Raw genomic sequence first — 24,981 nt, 5'->3', positions numbered from 1 at the left:
CGGGAAAGTGGTTTATTTTAAAGTCTACTTATGGTCTTAAATAAAAATAAAAAAAACTTCTCGCTGTTTCACTTACAGACTTATGAAAGCCTAACCCAATCTACAGATTTTGCACAGAGATCGCCATTATGGTGTATACAAGCAAAAGGGAGCATATTTAAAAAAATAATCTCTAATTTGAAAAATACGTTTGCATTGCATCGTCACTACCCGGTAGATAAAGTTAATTTAAGATAAGTAAATGGAAATTAAATTCGAAACACTCTTATTGTTGAAGCAATAAGAAACACTTTTATTTATTTACCTATCTTATAACACCGACCTACATATGCGCCTAAAAGCGTTCACAGGGCCGATTCGGTAAAATCACTTTGTCAAAGCAATTCATTGACATTTATTTTGAGAGCAACCCCACTCGACCTTGGCCTGGCAAGTTTCACGCGCCACTACACACGAGGGTTGTAGGAACCCTTAAGTTTCTAATTGGGTTCATTGGCTCTAGAAATGCCGGGACTTTTAACATCCACTCAACTTTTGAATTTATTGTTTCGTAAAAATTATAGCGTTTTCGAGTTTTGGTTGGATGGTCTTAATGTTTTTTTGTGAAATATGTTAAAAGTTTGGCATCATCATTTTAATATTATTACATAATAATTTTTTTATATAAATTAAGTAACAATTTGTTTTTTTTTCAGTCATATCTCCTTATTATTATTTAATTCAATACTTATTTTTTACCGGTTTATTATTTTAGTTTTACGTATGTAAGTAATTATAATTATACATTGCATACAGACAATGTATATTTATAATTAAAATCGATAATATTACAGAGATTGTAAACTACACGGAAAATGTTTTTTTTTTATTTATGCATAAAAATTATCAAACTACTATAATTAATTATAAATAGAAATCAAAATCAACAAGAAACAATTCAAACGATTATTACTCTATAAAATTACCAACAATCGAACACGGAAAAAACACTATTAACGGAGATAACATCAGAGCAGTTAAAAGCAAACTAATTTAATTTAATTACCGGGATCGGATTATTGTTACTTTTATTACTTTTTCATTGATCGTAAAGTGGAAAGCATCGCTACAACATAAAAACATGAGCCTATTATCCAACTCTTCCCATTCAAGGCATTGTTTGGATCTTTGTCCTCTAGGGGTTGGACATCCTTACCGTTTGTTACAAATCTAAAACTCGGAAGGTGTTCAATGAAAGTTATGATAGACTTGAATTTCTCGTGGGAAATGATTGCTTCCATCAAATTATGACTTGTAACTTATTGATTAAATTACCTAATGAAATAGGGTACTTGAAGACTTTTTTTTAAATACATTTTCAAAAATGTATTTCATCAAAATCCAACGTAAAAAGAATTTTAAAATCCACGCAATCTATACTTATAATAAATCTGTAGAGTGGTCAATTCTGTACATGAAATATATTTCCAAAATAACTATCAGGGGGTGATTAGGGATCGATACTGATGCCAAAAATGCAATTAGTAAAATTTTTGTCTGTCTGTCTGTCTGTCTGTATAACCGTTATAGAAACAAAAACTACTCGACGGATTTTAACGAAACTTGGTACAATTATTTTTCGTACTCCTGAGCTGGTTATAGTATACTTTTCATCACACTACAATTAATAGGAGCAGAGCAGTGCAGGGAAATGTTGGGAAAACGGGAGAAGTTACTCCATTTTTTAAGCTTCCGTCGCGTGTGCAACCTTAATGGTTAAAAGTTCCTTTGATTTCACCAGGATCCCATCATCAGACCCTGACCGGACAATCGGACCACCTGCATACCACCATACATTAAAAAATATCCCGACAAATTGAGCACCTCCTCCATTTTTGAAGTCCGCAATCCACGCGAGCGAAGCTGCGGGCGGAAGCTAGTAATAAATAAGTTATAAAGCTTTGAAATTTGGTGGAAAGAGAAGCTGACAAATTACAGTAATATTGAAATGTGACGTCAGCCAATGCCACCGGCCATTACTCTACGTGAGTGAGAAAAGGACAGCGTGATAACCCCACCACGCCCCCACTTTTGCTCACAACAATATTTCAAATATGAATAACTGCTTTATTTTTCAACCAATTTTGATACTAATTTCACAGAACAATTTCTTTTACAATATATTCTGTTACATATAAAATAATAAACTAAATCAAACATAGGAGACCCTATTGTACACGAAAACATATTTATAACTGTGACATCTAAATTCTAAGATCTTAATGAGTTAAACCACAACGTGTACAAAAAATACTAGCTTACAAATTCTAAAATGATGAATAGACGAGGATATGCAATCGTAAGAACAAAAGAAAAGTCAAACAGAATACTTAGCCTTATGAGGGTAGGTCACTTCGGTAAGTGCACGTACCACGCACCCAGATGACCTGCTTTTTAGTAACTTCTCACAACGAGTATAAAGTAGGTTGGTTGATGCTGCATTCTCTGACTTATAGAAAGAATGGCTTACATCATAATGAGGGAAATAAATATTCTAATAAAATAAACAAATATAATACAGTAATAAGTATTTCCCGAAGTATAACTTCGAACGAAAACTTTAGGTAGTAGGTAAAATACTACTTTATCGTTCTAAACTATATTAGCCCAGTTAACTAAATTTAGGGAAAATTACTCTATGATTTCAGCTAAAATATTTCTATAATATACACTTATAAAAATATTGATGTTGGTTGCGGAACGGACTGCCGAGACGAATGTCCGCAGTTTATAAGGGTACACATCTCTAACTTTTTTAAAATCGTGTGTGTATTATTTTTGAATTTTCGGTTGCTTTAACGGTGAAGGAAACATTGTGAGTAAACCTGCATACCTGAAATGTTTTCTATAGGAAGTTTAAGGGTGTGTGAAGTCTACCAATCTGCCCTAGGCCACCGTGGTGAACTAAGGCCTAATCCCTCTCTACTGAGAGCAGTAGTAGAGGAGGCCCGTGCCTAGCAATGCGAAAATATATAATACAGAGCTGATATTATTATATTACTTAGATAATTCCACCTTAACATGTTTTAGGTTAGATTCTTCTCCACCTCAGCCTCGTATTATATCTATTTACTTACATTTAGACATCAAATGCTGTCACACCATGTAACAGATTATGTCAGTCTAAATTAGAGTCACATTAGCCGAACAAGGTGCTGGCTTTTTAGGTTAATAGTAATCACGAGACGGCACCGAGCGCCCGCTGTTATTAACACCTACCGTATTTAACTCACATGTGACACTTTACGAAGGTTTTTAGTATTATTTTTATGATTGCATTGTATTATGTGTAAATATTTCGGTGTTATTTTAAATTTTGTTACAGAATATTTTAGGTGATAGCTTTTGTTTTTGGTTTTTCGAATATATTACAATGTTACTCAAATATGTGTAACTGAAAAAATACAAAATTTTAATCGCCTTTAAACGTTTGTGTCGGTATCAACAATCGCTATTTCTTCACCAAAATAAACTTCAGATGGTTTACATATTTTAGATAAGGATAATAAGCATATTTAGATTGCAGTTAACGTATAGAAACGTTTTGAATTATTCTATTTGTTGAGCTACTTTTTTCGATCAGAGAAAAATTATTACTTTTATGAACATTTTGGTCCATAAGACATGCTGTACCAAAGGAATTCATAAAAAATACTTTTCATTAGACGTGTATATCTCATAGAATATTAAGACAATCTACTCGCTATTATTTATTTTGTCGTTAATTATCCAGCCCCTCTCAAGCATCTATAAGTGTCTATTTAAATTCGCTTCTTGAATACGAAATATATGCTAATGAATATCTGGTCGGCCTTTGGATAATTTCATTCTCAATTAAAATTTTAATGAGATTTCAATCGTGCCGCGACGTAAATTGTCGTCTTTGTAAAACAATAATTAGCTTCCCGCTTCCTTTTTACATTTACGGGAAAAAAGCGCAGTTAAAAAGAGCAAAAAGTTTACAACCCTTTTTTTAAATTCAAAAAAGGTAATTGGCATATCTTTAGATGGTTGAAATGTATTAATTTAACGCATTTTTTCTTGAGGTCCGAATAATTATACCTTTGAAGCATTGTCGATTGAACAGGCGAGATCGTGAAATTCATAATGCAGCGGCTTACAGGGCGACAAGGGGATATTCGATGTTCATAGAGTTGTACAGGAGCTACAAGCATCTGTCTCAAGTGTGTCTGAATGTATGCTGCTCTGAAGTTCTGAACTTACGTATGTGCTCTGTGCATAACACAATGCAGATTTAGGTCAAAGATTTTTGAGCTACGGGATACAATATCTGCTAGAATTTACTGTTTTAGATTTTGCTACTATATTGTGGGAGCCAGGAATACTAGTCTTAGAATTGATTTCAAAGTTTTCGGTATGTAATGATGAGTATCGAATGCTACATACACATAAATTTTATTTACTTTTAAAACTAACCAAATTAATTCAAACAAAATTCCATACAAAAACAATATACTAAAATGAACTTGGAACGTCTTAGGAATTGGCAGTGTAAGTTTGGCAACAGAAGTTGGTAAATTGGTGTTGTGAGACGACGTTGGACAGGTCACGACACCCAGCTGCGAATTATGGCCCAGACGGCTGCGTTTAGATGTGTTTTAACTCCTGTCAACTTGGTATTTGCAATTTGAAATATATATGTCAACTAAACAAACTTTCTCTTGGTCTGGATGATTTTTGCAAGAGTTTCGAGTATGTGTATTGAATGAAGTTTTATTCGAAATGTCGTATAGGAAACTGGTTGGCAAAGAGAATGTTTGTTACAATATTTGGATGTTTGGTAATAATAAACCACCGAACGGTTAGGATGAAATTTGCTTTTTCTATACGTGCACCACAATGTGACCCCACTAAACCTGATGGTAAGTGGAGTGCAGTTCAATAGAATGTCGACTGACGAGAGATGACTACCCCTCGGCAGTCGACACAATTATGCCGGCCTGTTGGAACCGGATAGTATCCGGCGGATACACACAGGCTGACCCCGGAACGCGACAAAAGTGAACCACTATGGCGGATTTTAACACCTTGTGTACGATGGACGGTCGCTATCCGGGTGGATTTTAAATGTGCCCCACCGTCAGCTATAATTCAACATTCGCTGAATAGATTAGCAACGACAGACCACATCATGACTTTCCTATATATTAGAAGACACTAATCCAGTTGGCCGAATACATAATGTAACAACGTCCCCAGGGCTTAAAACCTAATCTCTTATATATGTCTATGAGCGTATAGAACCTATATAATTATATTTACACACCTTTCTTAAAATATCATTATAGCCGAAGGTGTTTCAATAAAAATGCCGATATTATAAGTAAATAAATATGTTTATTGATAACGCACAAAGGGCTTTCAATTTTCGAAGATAATAAACAATTTTAATCCTTTTGGATTTGTTTTCTAAGAGTTGTGTGTTCAACTAAAATTTATATAAAATAATCTGCAGGTTCTTTTGAAATACACTCAACTAAATATAGTTTACAAAATTAAATGAAGAAAGTTTGAAGTAAATAGCAAAGGTACAATCAGCTATACAAGTAGTTGAGCAAATTTAATAATTGAAATCGCCTGTACACGTTATGTTTAACTGATTTTTTATTATTTTATGTGAAGTAAAGTAAATCCCCTTTATTTTATTTTTATGAAAAAGTTTTTGGTGTATATACCGATAGTAAAAGGATTATATTATAACCCGATTCTTGCCGGCTTCTCTTTTGTAATTTATATTAAATCGAATTATCATTAGAACGTTTTGTAGACCGTATTTACGCACAAGAATGATTGATGTTTTATACTCTTATGTACTACAAAAAATCAATCAATGTTGTGTTGGGTTTCATTTCGTAAATTTTCCTTTCGCCACTGATATAAACTATTTAAAGTTTTTAATTTGTTCAGCTTCTTATGTCGGTGACTGTACACTAGATACAAATATCTAATGTGTTTTAAATATGATAATTTAGGGCTTTGCTTATTGAGTATGAGCCATTTCATACCTAAATAGCAACCTCCATACATTATTCAGAGGCCAGCGCCCATCATACGCCCGATTCGTTGGAAACAATCACACAAAACAACACAATATAGAAAGGTAAGTTCATCGAACTTATATACTATCGTCATAACGAAGAAGAGATGTTTTTTTTTTATTTTGTTAAATACATGTTTGTAATCAGTAAAGACGAATCAAATAATATTTTTTATTCTCCGTAATATTGTATATAAAAACGTTATTTCTCTTTACGACGACAATATAATATCTTATTGCACTCATTATAGATTCTATAATTTTTTGTCTATCAATATGGTTTTTATAACAGAGCAGTTACATACTGCTGGCTTACAGTTAAAAGGAATATCTGGTCTATATATGCTGAATGTTCTATGTTTATTTATGTTAGAAAGATGAGATTTAAAAATTTCATGTAAAAAAATTTAAAGAACAATAAGTCATGGTTCCCGTTTTATTTAGTTTCTGGATTTTTTTTTACCGAAACACATATAGAATTATTTGATATATACAATTCAATTTGTGCAATAAATATAACACTGAATCTATTAATAGAGACCCAGCGATATGTTATAGAAATTATTAAACGACTGAATATAACTGAAACAAATTTAAAGAACTCAATAGTATAAAACTTGGAGGAACTTGTATGAATTTTTAACTCGGCAATACTATTTGAGCAATTTATTCATCAGACTGCAAATATTTCTAATTAAATTCCATATGTCATACTCATCAGTATTTTTAATCTAGTTATAAGATTTTTTTTAACGAATAGCTATATTCATATTCAGACGGGATTTCTAAGTTAAACAAAAGACAACGAACGATCGAATATTGACTTCAGAAACATGCGGCTTCCACACAGAAACCTGGCTTGTTCGTTTCCATTGTACTTTCATATCGGCTTTCAGTGAATATCACAAAGCGAGCCTTCTGTATGGACTTGTTAGTAGTAAAACGTTAAGTCTATGTATTATTTCCTTGTATTTCGTAATGATTTCCTTGCGGGAATATTCATGGAATCCAGTAATTACTTATTCCGCATAATAGCTTCCAATTATATTCATATTAATGTTCAACAGATGAGTTGTACCAATTTGTATGTATACGATATTTTTATTGATAAAAAATGTACTGGATTTTATGCGCGTTGCATTTAAGTCCAAAATCCCTATTGTCTTTTGAAAATTAATTGTTCTTTTAGGTAAAATTATGTTAAAAACCCACATACAAATAACAAATCCGCAAAGATTTTAAATAAAAAACACTGCAGTCGATGAAATATTCCTCATATCTCGGCGAGACGGAGGGCCTAGCTAACATCCACATCCTGCCATTGTTTTACAAATGTACGCAAAATAAAACCAACATAAAAGGGAAGTTGTAAAAAGTCCGATTCACATGCCACCGCGTGCCGGATTTAGGGAACAAAGAGTCGATTTTGGGTTCACAAAACTTCTACGGTTTACAATTTTCAAAACCGTTTTTTTAATCGATCTGTATAGAATCAAATATAAAACAGATTCAACTAAAAATCACAAATGAAGTCAACATAAACAATCAAGTATAATAATTAAACTTCGTCTTTCGAAAAAGGAAATCATAATCCATCATCACAGCTCAAAATATCTCACACGCTATGAATTCTTAAGCAAAGCCGTCTGCGAGCAACATCGCTACGGAAATATATGAATAGAGCTTAAACCTTGGAATATTTACAAAGAGCTCCCCGTACATTTTTTTACCGCATCCCGCTTGTTTCCCGTGATGAACATTAACCTGTTCAAAAGCTAAAACGACTCTGGGCGCAAGGCATGCCACTCGCATAAAACTTTTGTTTTTCGGCACTGTAGCGTATGCCACTCCATTCAACGCTTTTGGCCGTACTGTAATACATTAGGATCTAAATGGTCAATGATAAAGTGAATATCAAACTGATATTTGTGTATTGTTTTGTGTGTATTCTAATTATATACTAGTTTTATCCTTCTCAGTAGTAGAGGAGGCCCGTGCCCAACAGTGGAACTGTATATAATACAGGGCTGATGATGATGATGATGACTAGTTTTATTTTTAGAGTATTTGGGATAGGGAATAAATACAGTGCCCTCCAAACCGCCGGAGACAGAAACATATGGAGAAAATTCGTACGAGAGAAAGTGATACAGAAGGGAGATCACGATCCTCGATATTGAGGAATACGACGTAAGAAGAGCGATATGTGATTCGGGCTTTTGTGCTATAATTTTACATACACTTTGGTAATATTATTGTCTATTTAAACATTAATCAGTATATTTTTAAGTGTAGCCTTAATTGAATAAGAATAATATAAAACGCTGAGTAAGTTAATGCTGTTCAGATATATATTGCTTTTTCTTTATTTTTTTTTTATTTTATATACGTCACTCACTTTTATAGTCATAAATAAATATAACAATGAAATTTTTATACAGCACTTTTTCTACACCGATGATCTCTAAAACACATGTCTAGCCGTTCTTATTAAATTATTGTTAGAATAAAAGTTGTGTTTTGTTTAAAAGATCTTTTAGGATTTGGTCAATATATATTTTTTTATATTTTAATTCCAATTATACAAAAACTTTGACAAACAATTGTAATAATATATAATGTATTTAGATAGTTAAGTTGTTGACTTACTTAATCTACAACTCACTTGTAATTATCAAATTTTAAAAGATTTATGAAGACACTGGATTAAAGCCACCTTCAAGCTAATTTCAGTAAGATTCCTCAAACAACAAAATACTAAGACAAAGCCAAATACAAAATATCATATCTTAATCCAACCCAACCGACATTAAAGTGCCATTCCATCCAGTCCAACAAACACTTAAAGCTACGCGCACAAGATTATCTATTACTCAGCATACCCAAACTGAGCGTTAGTTTCGTATCCCTTTAGTTTTAAAGGCTCATAATTTATATAGTGGACATTAAGGCCATAAAAGCCCTGCGTACGGCCAATTCCCTGAACATAATCCACACGTACAGGCTAACACTATAAACAAACCTCGCAACACACCACGCACAAATGTTACAGCAAAGGGTTTCTTTACTCTGTACGTGGCCTCGTAATCACCATTCGAGTTTCAATTGTGACTCTATTGTGCGCGATAATGCGCTCTAAGTTAACACGCGTAGAATTGAAGTTCATTTGTGAATGGTGGAAGAGAGTATAGTACTAACAAGAACCGATCGTCAAATGTTTACGCGCCCAACGCAGCCATCGAGTGGGCAAACACAGAGCCGTGCCATTTATCGATAAAGGCTTATCGATACTACGCTGATCATTTGCGTGTAAAGACAAATATACATACTGTTTATTATATTAATTTATGTAGTAACGATGTTTGCTGAAGAGTTAGGCTTGACAGTCGGGTAATGTATGTATTAAACATGGAGTATATTCGGTGAATACGCAAACCAGAAATTATTCAGTCAAGATAAAAAATATGATTATACATTCTCATTTACTTTTAAATATATCAGTTTTACGCAGTACTTTTACTCAAAGTTAAACAATAAAAAAAGTATAAAATTTGCAACAAGATATATCATATAAGTAAAATATACCTGAAATTGCATAATCCCTATAAAACTAAGACTTCACTTAATCCCCAAACATTTTCGAAACTCCATATTTACCATAGAAACGCTAACGCAAACATCTTAAACCCTTGCAGTATTTATTCATAAAATAAACACATAAAAGAAACGAAATGACGGTCGAGCAAAATAATATTTATTCATGCGTTTCAGTCGACATAAAAAGCCACTTATCTAACATCGGAAAATAGTTATCGGGCCATCTATATTGTTATTGTAGCTAATTAGTAAAGACTTGTTTATATTGGTTCTAATATGGCATTTTACACGAATAACAAATGACTTCACGGACGTTGTATCGCTTGGGACGTAATTAAGATAGTATAATTATACAGAAGTTATACTGTATCCGAACGAACAGATGGTGGTACAAGGATTTGTTGCAAATTTACTGCAGAAGCTACGTCCTGCGTAATTATGAGTTTAGTTTCTCTAAAAGAACAAGACGGTGAAAGCATAATTACGTAGTCATAAATGTCTTTCTCATTTCTATCGTCTGTCGAGTCTTTGGCGGTCTTACTCAGTTTGGATATATCAAATATTATATTTCTTTTGATTATATATTATAAAATACATTTTTTTTTAAATAACATTTTTGATAAATTTTGTTGATAATTTTGAATTTTGCATACAACTTAAAAAAAATGCGTGACATAATTCAATTATAAATAAATGTATACTCACTAGGATTTACAGCGTGCCCCTCATCCACAACATTCATCGATAGATGAAGTAGCACTAGCAACGAAGCTGACAACTGAAACAATACAGAATATTATAAAATAACTGTTACGACAGTTATTACATTACATACATTACTAAATTATTATAGATTAGTCTAAAATGTTGAATTTCAATACCATAAGTGAAAACGAATGATGATACAAACAGACTTATTAAAAAAACTACTTTTTTTGCAGTCCACAGTTTCATTAGGTAGCAGTACTTAACGAAAAAATATTTTGATCAAGATTACCTACATTATAATTTCAAAAGTATCATCTATATTAGGCCCTTCATCTCATTTGACTCTACGATTATAGTCACTATATCTTAGATTTTTAGAATTTGTCTGTATAAGCGAATGTATCAAAACTATCACAAAAACCATTTCATTATGCACATCTCTATAAAAAATAATTTCATCATAACCTAAGCTTTGAGGCGCAATAATACTCGTAATGCTAAATCCCTCATAATGATGTTGCGGACGGCACATTATTTCATCTACAAAGGCCTTGCGCCAGAAAAATGTTGCCCAGAAAATCCCCAGCTTAGACTATCACTTACACAGGTAAGTAATTATTTTTTTTGGTTCATTCTCTGGTGACACCTTCCGTAAGCCACGTACGGTACGAGCTCAGCAAAAATGGGAACACTAAAATTGCATTAAAATTCCACTTTGTTCGCGGCAATGAAAAATTATGTTATGTCAGCCGAGATTTATCTTGAGTTTTTATTCAACGACTAAAATCCGAGTTACAAACACTAAATCAATGTCATTCATAGTTTGCAACTTTGCGGAACTAAGTGTTCTAAAATGTGGGAACGAACAAGAAGTTAGTGTGCAATTTAGATGGATCACATCGCCGGGTATGTCCCTGTAGGAGAACGGTTGTTGGAGCATTACTAGTACATTAGAGATACTATGGCTTATAGCCGATTTAGGCATTATTAAATGAATTAGGCGTGGTCTAACTAAATATGAAATTCAATAATAAATTACGCGCATTTTGTCATTCAAATAATTTTAAACTCGGCAAATCTTGCCAAAAAGGAAGTAGGATGTCTTAGAATGACATTATCTATGCTTTCATTCCTTTCATTATCATATTTGCTTACGTATATAAAACAAAGTCCCCTGCCGCGTCTGTCTGCTTGCCATAAACGCAATAAGTATCTAAAGAATTTCGATGAAATTTAGTATGGATATAGTTTGAGACCATGGGAAGGATAAAGACTACATTTCATACCGGGGAAATAGATCAACATTTATCCTACGAGTACAAACTAATTCAAATTATATGCGTCCCAAATTATAAAAAGTGTCTATCTCTCTCATAACCACCAGTCACTATCCTGGTTTCTAAAATGTCATTGTATAAAAATCTCCAATAATATATTGGACATGACCCAATTAGATAAGCCAATCAATAATGTTACTATAATCAGTCCAGGCCCCTGGCGAATACAAAAAAGACGTGAGGCCTGGGCGAATCAAAAAAGGTTTAACAGTTTATTCGGTAAAATCGGAACAAAAGGTTCCGCCGCGGCAACGTGCGAGGCCCCGTACGGTTGCCCTATTCGCCTCTCCAAAAGGCCTCTGACTATTACGTTGTTTTCGTGCTAATAAATGATTCGGAAGGAACAATTAAACAACACCTGACATAATGCCCACGTACTTACGTTGATACTGTGATATCCAGACCATTTTTCATTTGAATAATTACAATCTGTCACGGAAGGGTAATTATTATTATCAGTAGGTTGATGGCTCGAACGCATTATAATTTAAAGTATATGGGAGTTTATAATGAAGTTTCCGTAATGTCTGTTGTTTAAAAACACAATTTACCTTTAAATAAATTTTGTTTAATTACGCTGATATTAATTAAATATGCTTGTTAAGGTTTTAAATAAATTTTATTGTTATATTCACGTCATTTCATCATCTGAATAATTTATAATTAAGGCTTTTTTAAAACACCGTTTCAGTCCAAGTTGGCACTCAAATTCAAATCTAAAATTAAACTTACTTAAGAATGTTTTTTGAATGAAAAACACTTACAACTAAAGAACTCAGATCCATACGTATACCAGCTGTAGTACGCAGCTATATTTTCCATCATAATATTATTGTCAGGATATAAAATAGAGAAAGACATTCCCAAAAATAATATGCAAATATGAACCTTAACGACCAATTTCTCATTCCAAAATCGTGTTTATTGCGTATATGCTCTAACTTCGCACGAATAATCAGCGTAAGTATAATTATTTAATTAGCGGGATGTCATGTACTCTCAAGATAATTATGAGAACTAGGAACTATCGTCTTGAGCGTTAACAGACAAACGAACTTTAGTCATCTAAACATACAACTAAGGCGATGTTCTTTTCTTTGGTACGGCTGAGATTTGTATGGTTATGGTAAAATTATGGTATTATGTATTATGGTATGGTAAATTATGGTTTCTGCAGTCAAACATACTCTCACGCCTTTTATCCCCGAAAGAGTCGGCAAAGCCACAAATGATGCGCCCAATTTTCGCCCTGTATTTTCATCGGGCACAAATTCCAGACCCTGGACTGATAAGTAGATATACCCAATATCACTTTGCCTAACCCGGAAACGAATCCGAAACCCCAACACTAGTCATATTGTAATATAACTGCGGTTATAGACAATTTTTCAGTCTGCAGTGACAGATTGAAAAAACAAAGGTGTGTCATAGATGTCTATCACAGAGGCGAAGGGAGAAATGTTCTGAATGGAAACCCACACAACATATAAATGTAATAATGTGCAGAAATGCGGTCTGCCGATCCTTGTAATGATAGTTAGATTTTATATAAAATACGGAAAGGAAGTCGGCAGGAATCGAGTTATATGGACTCTTCGCTACTGGTGTATTTTCAACTTCTTAATACTTACGGACAGAGAATAGTAACTCGTATATCATTTGACATTAAATAGAAAACACATTTAGTGTAGTGGTAGGTGTAAAGTGTCAAGACCTATCACACCATAAAGAACACTTCTCCTTAAAGTTTAGCTTGCTGAATCAATTACCACAGCGTACTCAAATTCCAATATTCAGCAACCCAACTATCTTAAGAAACGAAAAAGAACTTTGAATCGAGAACATCTCAGTTCACAATCCAAGAACGCTTCCACTAAACCAATTCGGGGCCATGAAAACGGAATTAATAATCCAACACCATCAGTGTAAAGTTAAAACAATACATACGGTTACAATATTGCCATCGTTTATCAGCTAACAACAACTTTCAAACAAACATTAATTGCTTTAATTGGATAATTTTGACCTCTGTTACAGTTACGTTGAAATTTGTTCGCTTATAATATTCGCCAATGAATTCTGCCAGTAAACAATGTTCTCATATGTTTTGTCACCTTTAGCACATTTAGCCTTTATCACGCGATGAAATACTTAAAGAAAATATAGTAAAAAAATATATATAAGTGAATTTTTATTTTACAACGGTTTCCGATAATTACTGCATTGGGCGCCCTGATTTTCCTCGTAAATAAAATTAAAAAACCTTTTATTTCTTGCTACGAAAGTTACAGAAATGGAAACATTAATTACAATTTTACCAAAATATAAAAATCTCAGGAATTCATTATAATTATATTACAATCATGTTATATATATGTAATTATTATCATTATTATAATAGTATTGTTGGACTGCATTTCGTTATATTCAATTTATGTAAATAATATTGCAGGAACCCTTCTCAGTAGAAGGTAAAGACCTCCTCCAGAGAAAACCAACCTCCTCTATCGTTTGCTATTTGCATAAAATAAAAATTCTTCGCAATACTATAACTCTGGGTTGATCATCGTCAATAAAAATGCCTTCGACATTAAGTTCGTATTTACTAATTTCTTGTAGGTACAACAATATAATTTTGTGCATATACTTGTCTTTTCTAACTGTGTTAAGTGCAACTTAACATAAAGTTATAACCATAAGGATAATAAGAACAATTCGACTTTCTATTTGTCACAAAACGAATTTCAAAATATATTTTTATATTTACTCTAAAATTAGAAACGTTCGGTACGTGACTCTTGGCTGCAATATACGAAGACTTCAAAACAATATTGGTATCATAACACGAATAGCCTTGCAATGTCCAATCTCAAGGCGATGTTATTTTTTAAATTTCATTTCGAGTTGAGGTAAAATTCTTTAGCTTCTAATTTTACCCGGGAACATTTTACACAATTTTATGCAGGAATACTTTCTGTCTAGTAAATTTTAAAGGCTCTGCATCGAGCTGGGTTGTTTCGTTATTCTTTGTTATTATACTAATTATCTAGGTATTGCTTGTGGCTTCATCCGTATGAAAAAGCTTTCCCCCTAAAACAACACACAACACCAGTGCCATTTAATTAAAAAAATAGAATAAAAAATTCTATTAATTCCAGAAGCAATATACCAAGATAAAAAGTAGCTTATGTATTAGTTCGGAACGTGGTTTTCCTTTTGTACCCAATTTTATCCAAACCCTTTAAGTTATTTCTTCGTTTAGATGTAACAAACATTTCATAAACTCTCGCCTTTATAATATTAGTAAGACTAAGATGCCACAACACCGTATTTATCTAAGTCCGTCCCATAACACATTTATACCTCAAAAACGTGAAAAAGCCCATATAATAAATAATTCCAATGCTTTAAACTACATATTATCACATAAGATAAGATTCATATATTTTCTGTTATCCTATTCCTATAAGAAAGTTGTCTCTTAATTTTAACAGCTATTTCTTGCAGAGGATGACATCCAATATAAGTTTATATTCTGTATTTAACTCATACATTAATACATCTACTATAAAAGTTCCTGTTTCGTAACAGAATCTGAGTCCAATAGCAGCGGATTAAATATCAATGGTTGAAATATTGTAGGAACCATGGGCGTATCATATTATAATCCTACAATCTATATGCAAGGTACGATACTTAATCCCAAAGGGTTGCGCACAGTTCATTCGCGACAGGCCACAGTGCGTCGCATTGCAAAATTACTAATTTTCAGGGAGTATTTTTAAGTAATTCTTAGCTAACTTCAATGATCATTATCATGTTATTGAATGTATTTTAAAATATAATTTAACAACTAGCCTTGTACCTTGGTGATCATCGTACACACTGAGGGCCTCCTTTAAATTTATGAAAGGAAAGGAAAGGAGGCTTGTAAACTTACTTATTTCAAATAACAATTTGAAAGAAAGAAAGAAATTATTTATTTGTATAAAGCAAGCTTACAAAATAATTACAAAGACAATTTAGGTCATGACTAATTTAACTCATGAGTTGAAGACACAAATAGCTTTAGCTAGATAATTCTATATTTTATACTCATGGTATTTAACTAAATAGAATTTTAACTTACAAATATATAAATCTTGAAATCACCGTACATTCTAGAATCTGATATACTAGCCTCATAACCATCGGAACGAACTAATAACATGCATCATTCATATTCGGCTTTATTCACAGTAAATTTATGGATTGGAGCGCAAAGAAGCATCTACATATCTCAGCAAACGTAGTATAAAATATTGAACAGCCTCTGCACTCCACGCGGGATATAAAAGATTTCACCTCTTAAAAATATTGGAAAAACTACTCGTATTACAATTTTCATTGTAACAGCCACTACCCCATTCAAATCTTTCCGGTATATCTATAAAAGTAAAAGCGATTTTGATTTTGCAACCAATGATTAAGCTTCCTTTACTTTTATTATGCAGGGTTATTTTAACATGACGTTACTAAATGAAATCATATGTATGTTCACCACGCAATTCAAATCTTTCTCCGAAATATCTATGAAGGTAAGATCGATTTTGATTTCGCAACTAATGATTAAGCTTCGTATACTTTCATTATAGAGGGCTATTTTAACATTATGTTAGTATGAAACCACATACATGTCGTCTTAAAAGTAATTTAGAATTAGTGACCGTAGATGTAAAATAAATAGTGTAATTTGTGAACAATAAAATAACAATAAAAAGTAATTCAAATTTTACAAGCCTTAATCACACCACTACTAGAATAAGATTAGTGGAGCAATATCAATATAACAGTACACTTCAGTCAGAAATACACTTACGCACACACTATATTTATATAAAATTACAAATATATAAAAAAAAAAGAATACTATATACGGAATTTCTGCCGATAATATTTTTTATTCATAGATGATTTTTGGCACGAAGTTAGCAAAAGGTTAAGAGGTGTATGTGGTTAATGTAGTAACTCGATGTAATAATTAATCTGTATTTCCTCGTTTGGCTGTCCACAACATGTTTTAATGAGTTACATGATGCGGTACATTTGATATTACACGCCGTATGGTGTTGAATACCGAGATATATTTTGCTTCGCTATTGTTCGCTACTTCCCATCTAAATAAACGAAACATAATCAAATAGATAATACACGAATAAATCTCTGTGCTTCTTCGCTAACGCAACAATAAACACAATAGAGAAGTCCAGAATAATAAAACACCTAATTCCACGTTAACGGATAAAAACAAGTAAATAAGTTTGGAAAAAAAATTATAAACTTTCGCGCGTTTAGTTTAAAATAAAATAAAACTACAATTTTAGACGGCAGCTGTGCTGAATTTCGAACACACGTTCAGAAAGTTTGTTTAGAACTAAATGCGTGTAGTAAAAACATGTTGGATAAAATATTTCCGGTTTTCGAATGTTTTATGGGATACAAAATGTGGGTGTTTCTTTATATTCCATATAGGGTGATCATAGTTTGAAAATATTCAGGTGCTCACACATTCATTTGCGTTTAAGTATTGTTGGATTTCAAATTGTTTTTCTATAGAGTTGTAAAATTTTTATCGAAGCTACTTTTGGAGGATTGCAAATATGTAGAAACAGTTGCCATTGCGTAGTAATTACTGCTATAACAAGAATATTGTTCTGAAGTGGCTCAATCCTTATCAAATAAAATTTCTATTTGGAATAATAAAGAGTATTTGTTTTCATTGGTATCATTTTATATAATAGATACATAAGTTTTTTTTTACCTCAGCTGTTTTATAATGCCATTCCCGTCTCGCTCTAATCTAAATCACAGGACTATCACCAAAACAAACCCTTAAATAATCCCTCCGTTTCATTTAAATCAGAAACATTTTTCCCGGCCACATCTACAATCAAATTATAACCTAATTGAATACCATAATTCACAAAGATAAAACCTAAACAACCCCACCCTAAACCTTCTTTGAAAACACGAACTTCGTATACAAATTCCCCCAGACACCACGCCAGTAATGATTGTCATAACTTAGCTACATAATCATCATTTCTGCAGCCACATTTCTCAAGCCAGCAGTGTACAGCGAGGTGCGGTCGCTATTATGCTATTAAATTAGACAGGCCTGTTAATACACAGCAATGGTATAATTGAAGCTACGCACTGGTGTTAATCAGTAAGTCCAATTTACACTGGCCGCATATATTTGGTGACATATGGCGATGCAGTAATCTGCTTTAGCTGGGTGCGCTAGAAATGTTTGTCGTTTATGCCGTGAAATCTGAGTAAGTTGACTTACAAGCATTAGGTGTTATGATAACATTGCCTTATTATGATACAAGTGAGGTTGGTACAGTTTATTTATAATAATATCAGCCCTGTATTATAATGTCTCATTGCTGGGGACGGGCTTTCTCTACTACTGATAAGGTTTCGGCCTAAGTCCACTACTTTGGTCGAGGGCAGTTTGGCAGACTGCACATACCTTTACAATGTATGTATATTCTCAGATATAGAGGTTACCTCACTATGTTTTCCTTTACTGTCAAAGCAAGAAATAATTCACAAAGAATACATTAAATTACTTTAGAAAAGCCACAGGTGGCCTTGGGTTTTGAACCTGCGGATGTTCGTCTCGGCGATCCGTTCTTCTTTCAGCTAGGCTGTCGCCGCTTCATATAATTGTTATAAATGATTTGAGCATAGTTTATACATTAAAAATGGTAATCTTAGAATTACTTGTTATATCTCCAATATATTTTAATTATAAAGGGATAAAATTCTGAAGGTATAAACAACAGTGCAGCTACGTTTTAATAAAAATAAATTACAAATATTCTGTAACGTCCCCACATAATTGGCTTCAAAGTGAGCTAGCAAGCAGTTTAGTCTTATTAACATCTCATACTTATCGTCTTGCCTAAATTGCTTCGAAAAAACCAAGTGATAGCTCTCTTAAAGACGATTAAATACCATCAAGCAAGTGACCTTATAATCTCACCCAATCGTAATTTCAAAAAATCACTACCACTCATAAATTTACGTCAACTGTTAAAGATACATAACATTCGATCATTGATCCGGTCGGGAAACACTTTATTCGCTATAATTTGTCGATTTACCACGAAAACCATATTGAACCTATTTATTACCTAACTCTGCCCAATCATTGGCGATATGATTCATGGCAATTTGCGACGTAAATTTTGCATATTACTGTCATTTAGTACCGACCATGGCCGAGTTATCTGCTTTTAAAACTAATTATTCAGCTTCGATAGCAGATGTACGTGGATCTCGAAAGTATTTTTAATATTGTGATTGAATATGTAGATTAAATTAAATACCGTCCAAAAACGATTATAAAATTGCTAAAAATGAGTATTTTATTCTATTTTTAAGGTTTTTTTATGTACCACTTTGTCAGCACTTCAGCGAGGTGGGAAAAATCATTTACAAGATGGATTGATGCCATCAAAACATATGATTTTGATAAAACTACTCGAAAAAAAAACAAAGCTACTATTTTACTATATTATAATATGGATACATAATTATTGAAAATTAAGATCTCAATCCAAAATTATAATTGTCAGAGTGTAGAGCTCAAAGGAATATACTGAAAGTTGCTTGACGTACACTTACGAGCTTAGGTTAAGATTTCCGTTTACAACTTGTGTACTGTAAGTAGTTGAAATGTCTGAGGAACTTAGTCCGGAGTTATGTGAGAGATACATTCTCAAATGAATACAGACTGAGAAGCTGCGGCTTTGTTGCTGAGACGCAACAATGATACACACACATAGATTTTAATCTCTTATCGGGGGTAATGGAATCAAATGGTTAAAACATGGCTTGCACATTAAGTGTTGCTTGTTGGAAAATACTAGAATAGTGATTTTGTTTTCTGATTTAAAGTTACGTAAATACATACATAGTATCGCCGTATTCACTTTTCAGGGGTAAGCAAAGATGGAATACCCACTTTTTAAATCTTTATTTAAGGAGCTTGGTCGTAAATCGTAATTTGACGACCATGTTTCTCCGTGCGCCCGTTTTCACCGGCATTCACTCACATTTTACGACTTAAAATTATTTTTTTGTTAACACTCTAGCTCCTTCCGACGTATCTACTGACAAAAAATATTTATAATGTCTACATTGAAACCCAAAGTATGAGGTCCACTCCACACACACATTTTGCAAGCTTTTAGGTCTCATGTGATAGGGAACGAGCCTCTTGCCATTAACCGTGCAAATTTCCCGGCTCCGGGCTGACACTGAGTAGAAAATCCTAATACAATGTAATTGATTCCTATTTTTAATTAATAACTTACCGATGCATACAAATTCAAAATAAAATAAATATTTTCATTTCCTTTTTAAATATCTACAAAATTGGTTAAAAATACATAACAGCCTTATAATATAAAAGTCTAGTATATAATTCACTACTAAACTAAAAAGCTAAAGCCGGTGTGAAACGAGAACATTCTAGATGTTTCGACTGATTCAGACCGATTGCCAATTACCATATCGAGCCAGATGGACGTACAAGCATACCTTATCCCTTCCCGCCTGGCTCCATCACTCCAGTTTAACAAATAACAGCTATATCTCTAGTATTCCACCAATTTACTTAGATAGTGCCCTTTCCAGTTGTTTAGATAAACAGGGCCGTTCAGTTGATGACCTCTCGTTTGCAGGGTTGGAAATGTTGAGTCGATTCGACTTTTACATATTTAAATTAAGTATTTTTAAAGCCATTAAGTATGAATTCCATAAATATCCACTTGTAATATTGATTTTATGATACCTATATTAAAATAGAATGAATATCTTCAAAGAAAGCTATTAATATATTGACCAATAAATCAGATGGATATTAGTAACATATCACTTTATTATTTATCAATGGTTATTATTTGTTTCCGTGTATTTTTATTTTTACGAAGGTCAATAAAGTCAATAAATCTTCATCAATCATTAAATCAAATTAATGTTTATACAAATTGTTTGATTATTTGCAGTAAAAAGATATATGAAAAATAATTACCTAAAACAGTTATCCTACAAAATATAATAGTATTCTGCTAAAAATATAAAATATTTGAATGTTAAAAACTATGATTATTTGTAAGAACAAAACGCTGTATAAGTAAACTACCACACCGATAGATCAAAATCTGTATTGAAATAGTATAGACTAGTTCTCATCCAAGAATAGTGTGCAATAGTAATTTTATTCCGGAAAATACATTCTGGTTAACGAAGCCTTGAGCAATCTATCAATAAATCAGCAGACTTTTATTTATAATTGAATATTAAACAGCCTTTCGGAAGGATATCCCAGTTTCCATAGAAAATCTTAATCAAAATTTCGCTTCTAAATACAGCCCTAACGTAGTTATTTGTCAACATTATTCTCCAAGCCATGCCAAGGCCGATAACACCGCTCCCTTGGCCGACATAGCTCAAAAACTACTTCAACATCACAAGGCCCCAGAGGCGGCTACATTTAAGGACATTTGTAGAAAAAAGACGCATTTATGATAAATTTGCTATCGTATCGCGAAAAGAGGCGACGATAACCTAGTTTAGTGAAACGGACTGACGAGACGAATGTCCGCAGGTTCAAAACCCTTAAGTTTTTTCTGGGTTGTGGCCCAGGGCACAAAACTTTGATTTTTCTAAAATTATGTGTGTATTCTTTGTAATTTATCGCTTGCTTTAACGATGAAATAAAACATCACGAGGAAAGCTACATACCTGCGTTCTCTAAAGGAATTTTGTATTTCCCTCTCAGTAGTAAAGAAAGCCCGTGCCCAGCAGTGGGACATTATATAATACATGTTATTATATACCGCGAAAATAGGTAACCCTACAATTTCGATTAATAAAGTCAAAATCGTAGTTCCGTTAGTCATGTCAGCAAATTGTAATAATCAACCGCAATAATTAAATTTGCGGACAAAGCTGTGACAGCCCTATTAAGTTAGACCGTGTGCACATTGGCTACTAATCGCGTTTAGCCGAGCTACTATCGCGCTATTTTGTAATTTTAGAGTACAATAGTTTAGTTAGCTACGCGATGGTGTTACGTGGAGAATGGTCACGCGATAAAATAGACGCGTGCGTTGTCTTTTATGAGATTTTTTGGTGTAATAAATGTCAGGATCTATGTTCTAATAGCAGCAATATTAGGGTTGGGAACAGTAATTAATTTCCTAGAATAAGAAGGTGGTTACAACTTTTTTACATATTTTCAATGAAAGAAAACCATGGTTTATTTTTAAATGTCAAAGTGGTTTCAATGCACCTGATGGTAAATAGAGTGGAATCCAATCGACTGACGAAAGATGATTACCCCTCGACAGTCGACACAATTATGCCGGCCTGTTGGAACCGTATATACCCATGCTGATTCCGAAACGCGACAACTTACATGGGCTACTATGGCGAGTTTTAACACCTTGTGTACGGTGGTAGCTATTCGGGCGGATATAAAATATATCCTACCATCAGCATAGCCGTGATTGGCAGAGACTTAAGTATTGCCAGATAACTAACCAACTCTTGTAGCTCTGTCTACCTCTTGGCAAATACCTAATAGTGCTAATTCATTATAACGTGGAGATTGTAAGTAGTTACATAAATATTAAATGCATGCAACATATCGTATAACTATAATTTTCCCTGCGACAATTTTATTGTTTTCATGTTAAAATGTAAATATAAGTACTTTGTAAAAGGTTGGGAAGTCATTATGTAATTTGGCGATAAAACTACAATTTGTTTTCTAATTTTACGTTTGCAACTTTTATATTCTGATTTAAAGTCGTCAATCCTTGTTGTTTTTCTTTTATTGAATCAATATATTGTACATACATTTTAGTTGTACCTAAGTCATGCGATAGAGATAGCAAAACAATAGCACGCGTGCCATTGGTAGCACGCGATAAAATAAGTCACTTTTTTTTATAAATTATGTAACCATTGAAGATTCGTCATCCCTGTTGTAGGATCTTGTTGTAAACTATTTTATCTACCACTTTGGGGCCATAATCACAATGTTACAGAAAATAGTTAGAAACTAGAAATAGTCAGCATCCATACACTGACGCTTTTTGTCCTCGAAGGGTTAGGCGGAGGTGCAACTGGTACACCTTTTTCCATCGTAGAAATACATCCCATGTTATAGGAGGTGATTCTATCGCCATATCGGGCACAAATTCTAGTCTCCGAACTGATACTAAGTAAAAAAACACAATATCACAGCCCGACTCGTGCATCTAACACGAGACTTCAGCACTGAAATCTTATCGTAATACAGCTATGCTACCTCCTAGGGCCTTTAATGGTTTAATAGTGTCAGCAAGATCATAGAAGGCGCAATAAACTCTCTTCATCTGCCTAACTCCAATAAATGTTCTGAAACCTTAAAATTCGGAAAAGCGTTCACAACTCATCACTTTCCATTAGGTGTCCCATATGGCCACTTACACAAATAAATATCCCACTTTGTAAAAGATAAGATATCTAATCCTCATCATATCTTTAAAAACATATTACTACACCCCCGTTGTTTCCACAAACCACGTTCTACGTCGTATCGAAGTCGTTTATCACCCAATATCAAAACTTCGTAACAATATGTGAACGAGACAAAGACAATTTTCAAAGAAAAAACAACGGGAAACACTCTCAGACAAATCTTATTATAAAGTTTGCTCAAAGGTTCGCAAATGACGTGCTAAAATTTATACTTCAACCTATTTCGTGTAAGTTATAGGTGTTTTAACAAGATTCATTAAGATCCGAATCGGGTTTATGCAAATGTCTTAAAAACAATGCATCTACAGGCCGGGGTTTTAAATCGTTTATTTTAAAGTGTTCATAAGAAGCATTGGTTCGAGATATCTAGAATTTTTACATAATTTAGTACAACAAATGGTTACTATATATGATTTATTTTTAGGGACCAATTTATTTTTAGGAAGAATGCACGCTACTTTTAATAATCAACTTTCAAATGATCTGACACTGGAAACGCTTAAATCGCAATTCGCAACTAAGACGCGCCGTAAACGCGCGTTTTCGTAACGTTTCTATTGTGTATTTGTACTGTCAAACATAGTTTCATACGCATTGCAACGTGCTTGTATCTCCTTAGTTCAGTTAAAAACGTCATAATATGTTTTACATTTACCAAACGGTTCCAAATAAGTCACAAAACACATCAAAGTAAAAACGTCATAATATGTTTTACATTTACCAAACGGTTCCAAATAAGTCACAAAACACATCAAAATACCAAGAAATGTTTAAATTTTCAATCGAAAACGAAATTTTAATATCAAATTAGTCATAGGAATTAATCAGATCGAGTTAATCAGCTAATGAGTCGGATAATGATGCAATTCGAATTGTGGTTGCAACCGTTAGTGGTTAAAATCCTTATGTCTTCGATACATTGAGTCGATTTTTGTTTACAAGCAATGTTAAAATTTTAAATGGTTTAAAAATTACAGAGCGGTCTACCAACTAGTACCTATATTTTTATGCACTTTGTTACCTAGTAACGCAAATAAAGGTAACAAACGAATATTCGTGAAACAATTAACTTATTGAAACTATAGTGGGACTAATAATTATAATCAAATAAATCGACAATAAACCTTTGATTTCGTGTGTAATATTTTAATTTTATAAGCTTATTTACATATTATAAAATCGTTCACACAGTTTTACTCATTTAAAAATCGAATAAACAATCAAATTCATCGGATCAAGGGCTTAGCGATTACCTGCCTAAATATTATCAAATAAACAAAATATCGATAATAATTAATGAAAATTTAATTGATCATTAAAATCCAACCACCTACCATCGCAAAGATTGACATATTTGTCCCCTCCGGGATAGTTATTCATCGCCTCGACATGTATCCCGTGAGAATTCGATGTAATTAATTAATCTGGTTGTTACCGATCTTAATCCCGAGGGCATGATATTGACACTACTTGATGTGGGTATTTTGATTATTGTCACTTACTTATAGCGTGAAATTGATGTAGGTGGCTAAGCTGATGTGGGTTCTGAGGTTATAATGTTATAAACATCTAACATATTGGCTTGACGCCGTAGTTCACGAGTGCTTACAAGAATCACATAGGCATGGAATAAGGTTAAGTGGAAGGTATACTTTA

The 24,981-nt window shown here is 33.1% G+C and overlaps 1 protein-coding gene across 1 annotated transcript in view; it reads right to left on the bottom strand.

Moving 5' to 3' along the window:
- Positions 1–24,981, bottom strand: part of LOC115453761 (suppressor of lurcher protein 1-like) — a 332,327-nt gene that overhangs the window by 210,219 nt on the left and 97,127 nt on the right. The window contains exon 3 of the mRNA XM_037440969.1: positions 10,400–10,472. Within this exon, the coding sequence (XP_037296866.1) occupies positions 10,400–10,472 (73 nt within the window). The remainder of the gene's footprint in view (positions 1–10,399; positions 10,473–24,981) is intronic.

The sequence above is a fragment of the Manduca sexta genome, chromosome 21, assembly GCF_014839805.1.
Source record: "Manduca sexta isolate Smith_Timp_Sample1 chromosome 21, JHU_Msex_v1.0, whole genome shotgun sequence".
Taxonomy (NCBI): Eukaryota; Metazoa; Arthropoda; class Insecta; order Lepidoptera; family Sphingidae; genus Manduca; species Manduca sexta.
The sequence above is the reverse complement of the archived record's forward strand: the minus strand, read 5'-3'. Positions and strand labels throughout refer to the sequence as shown.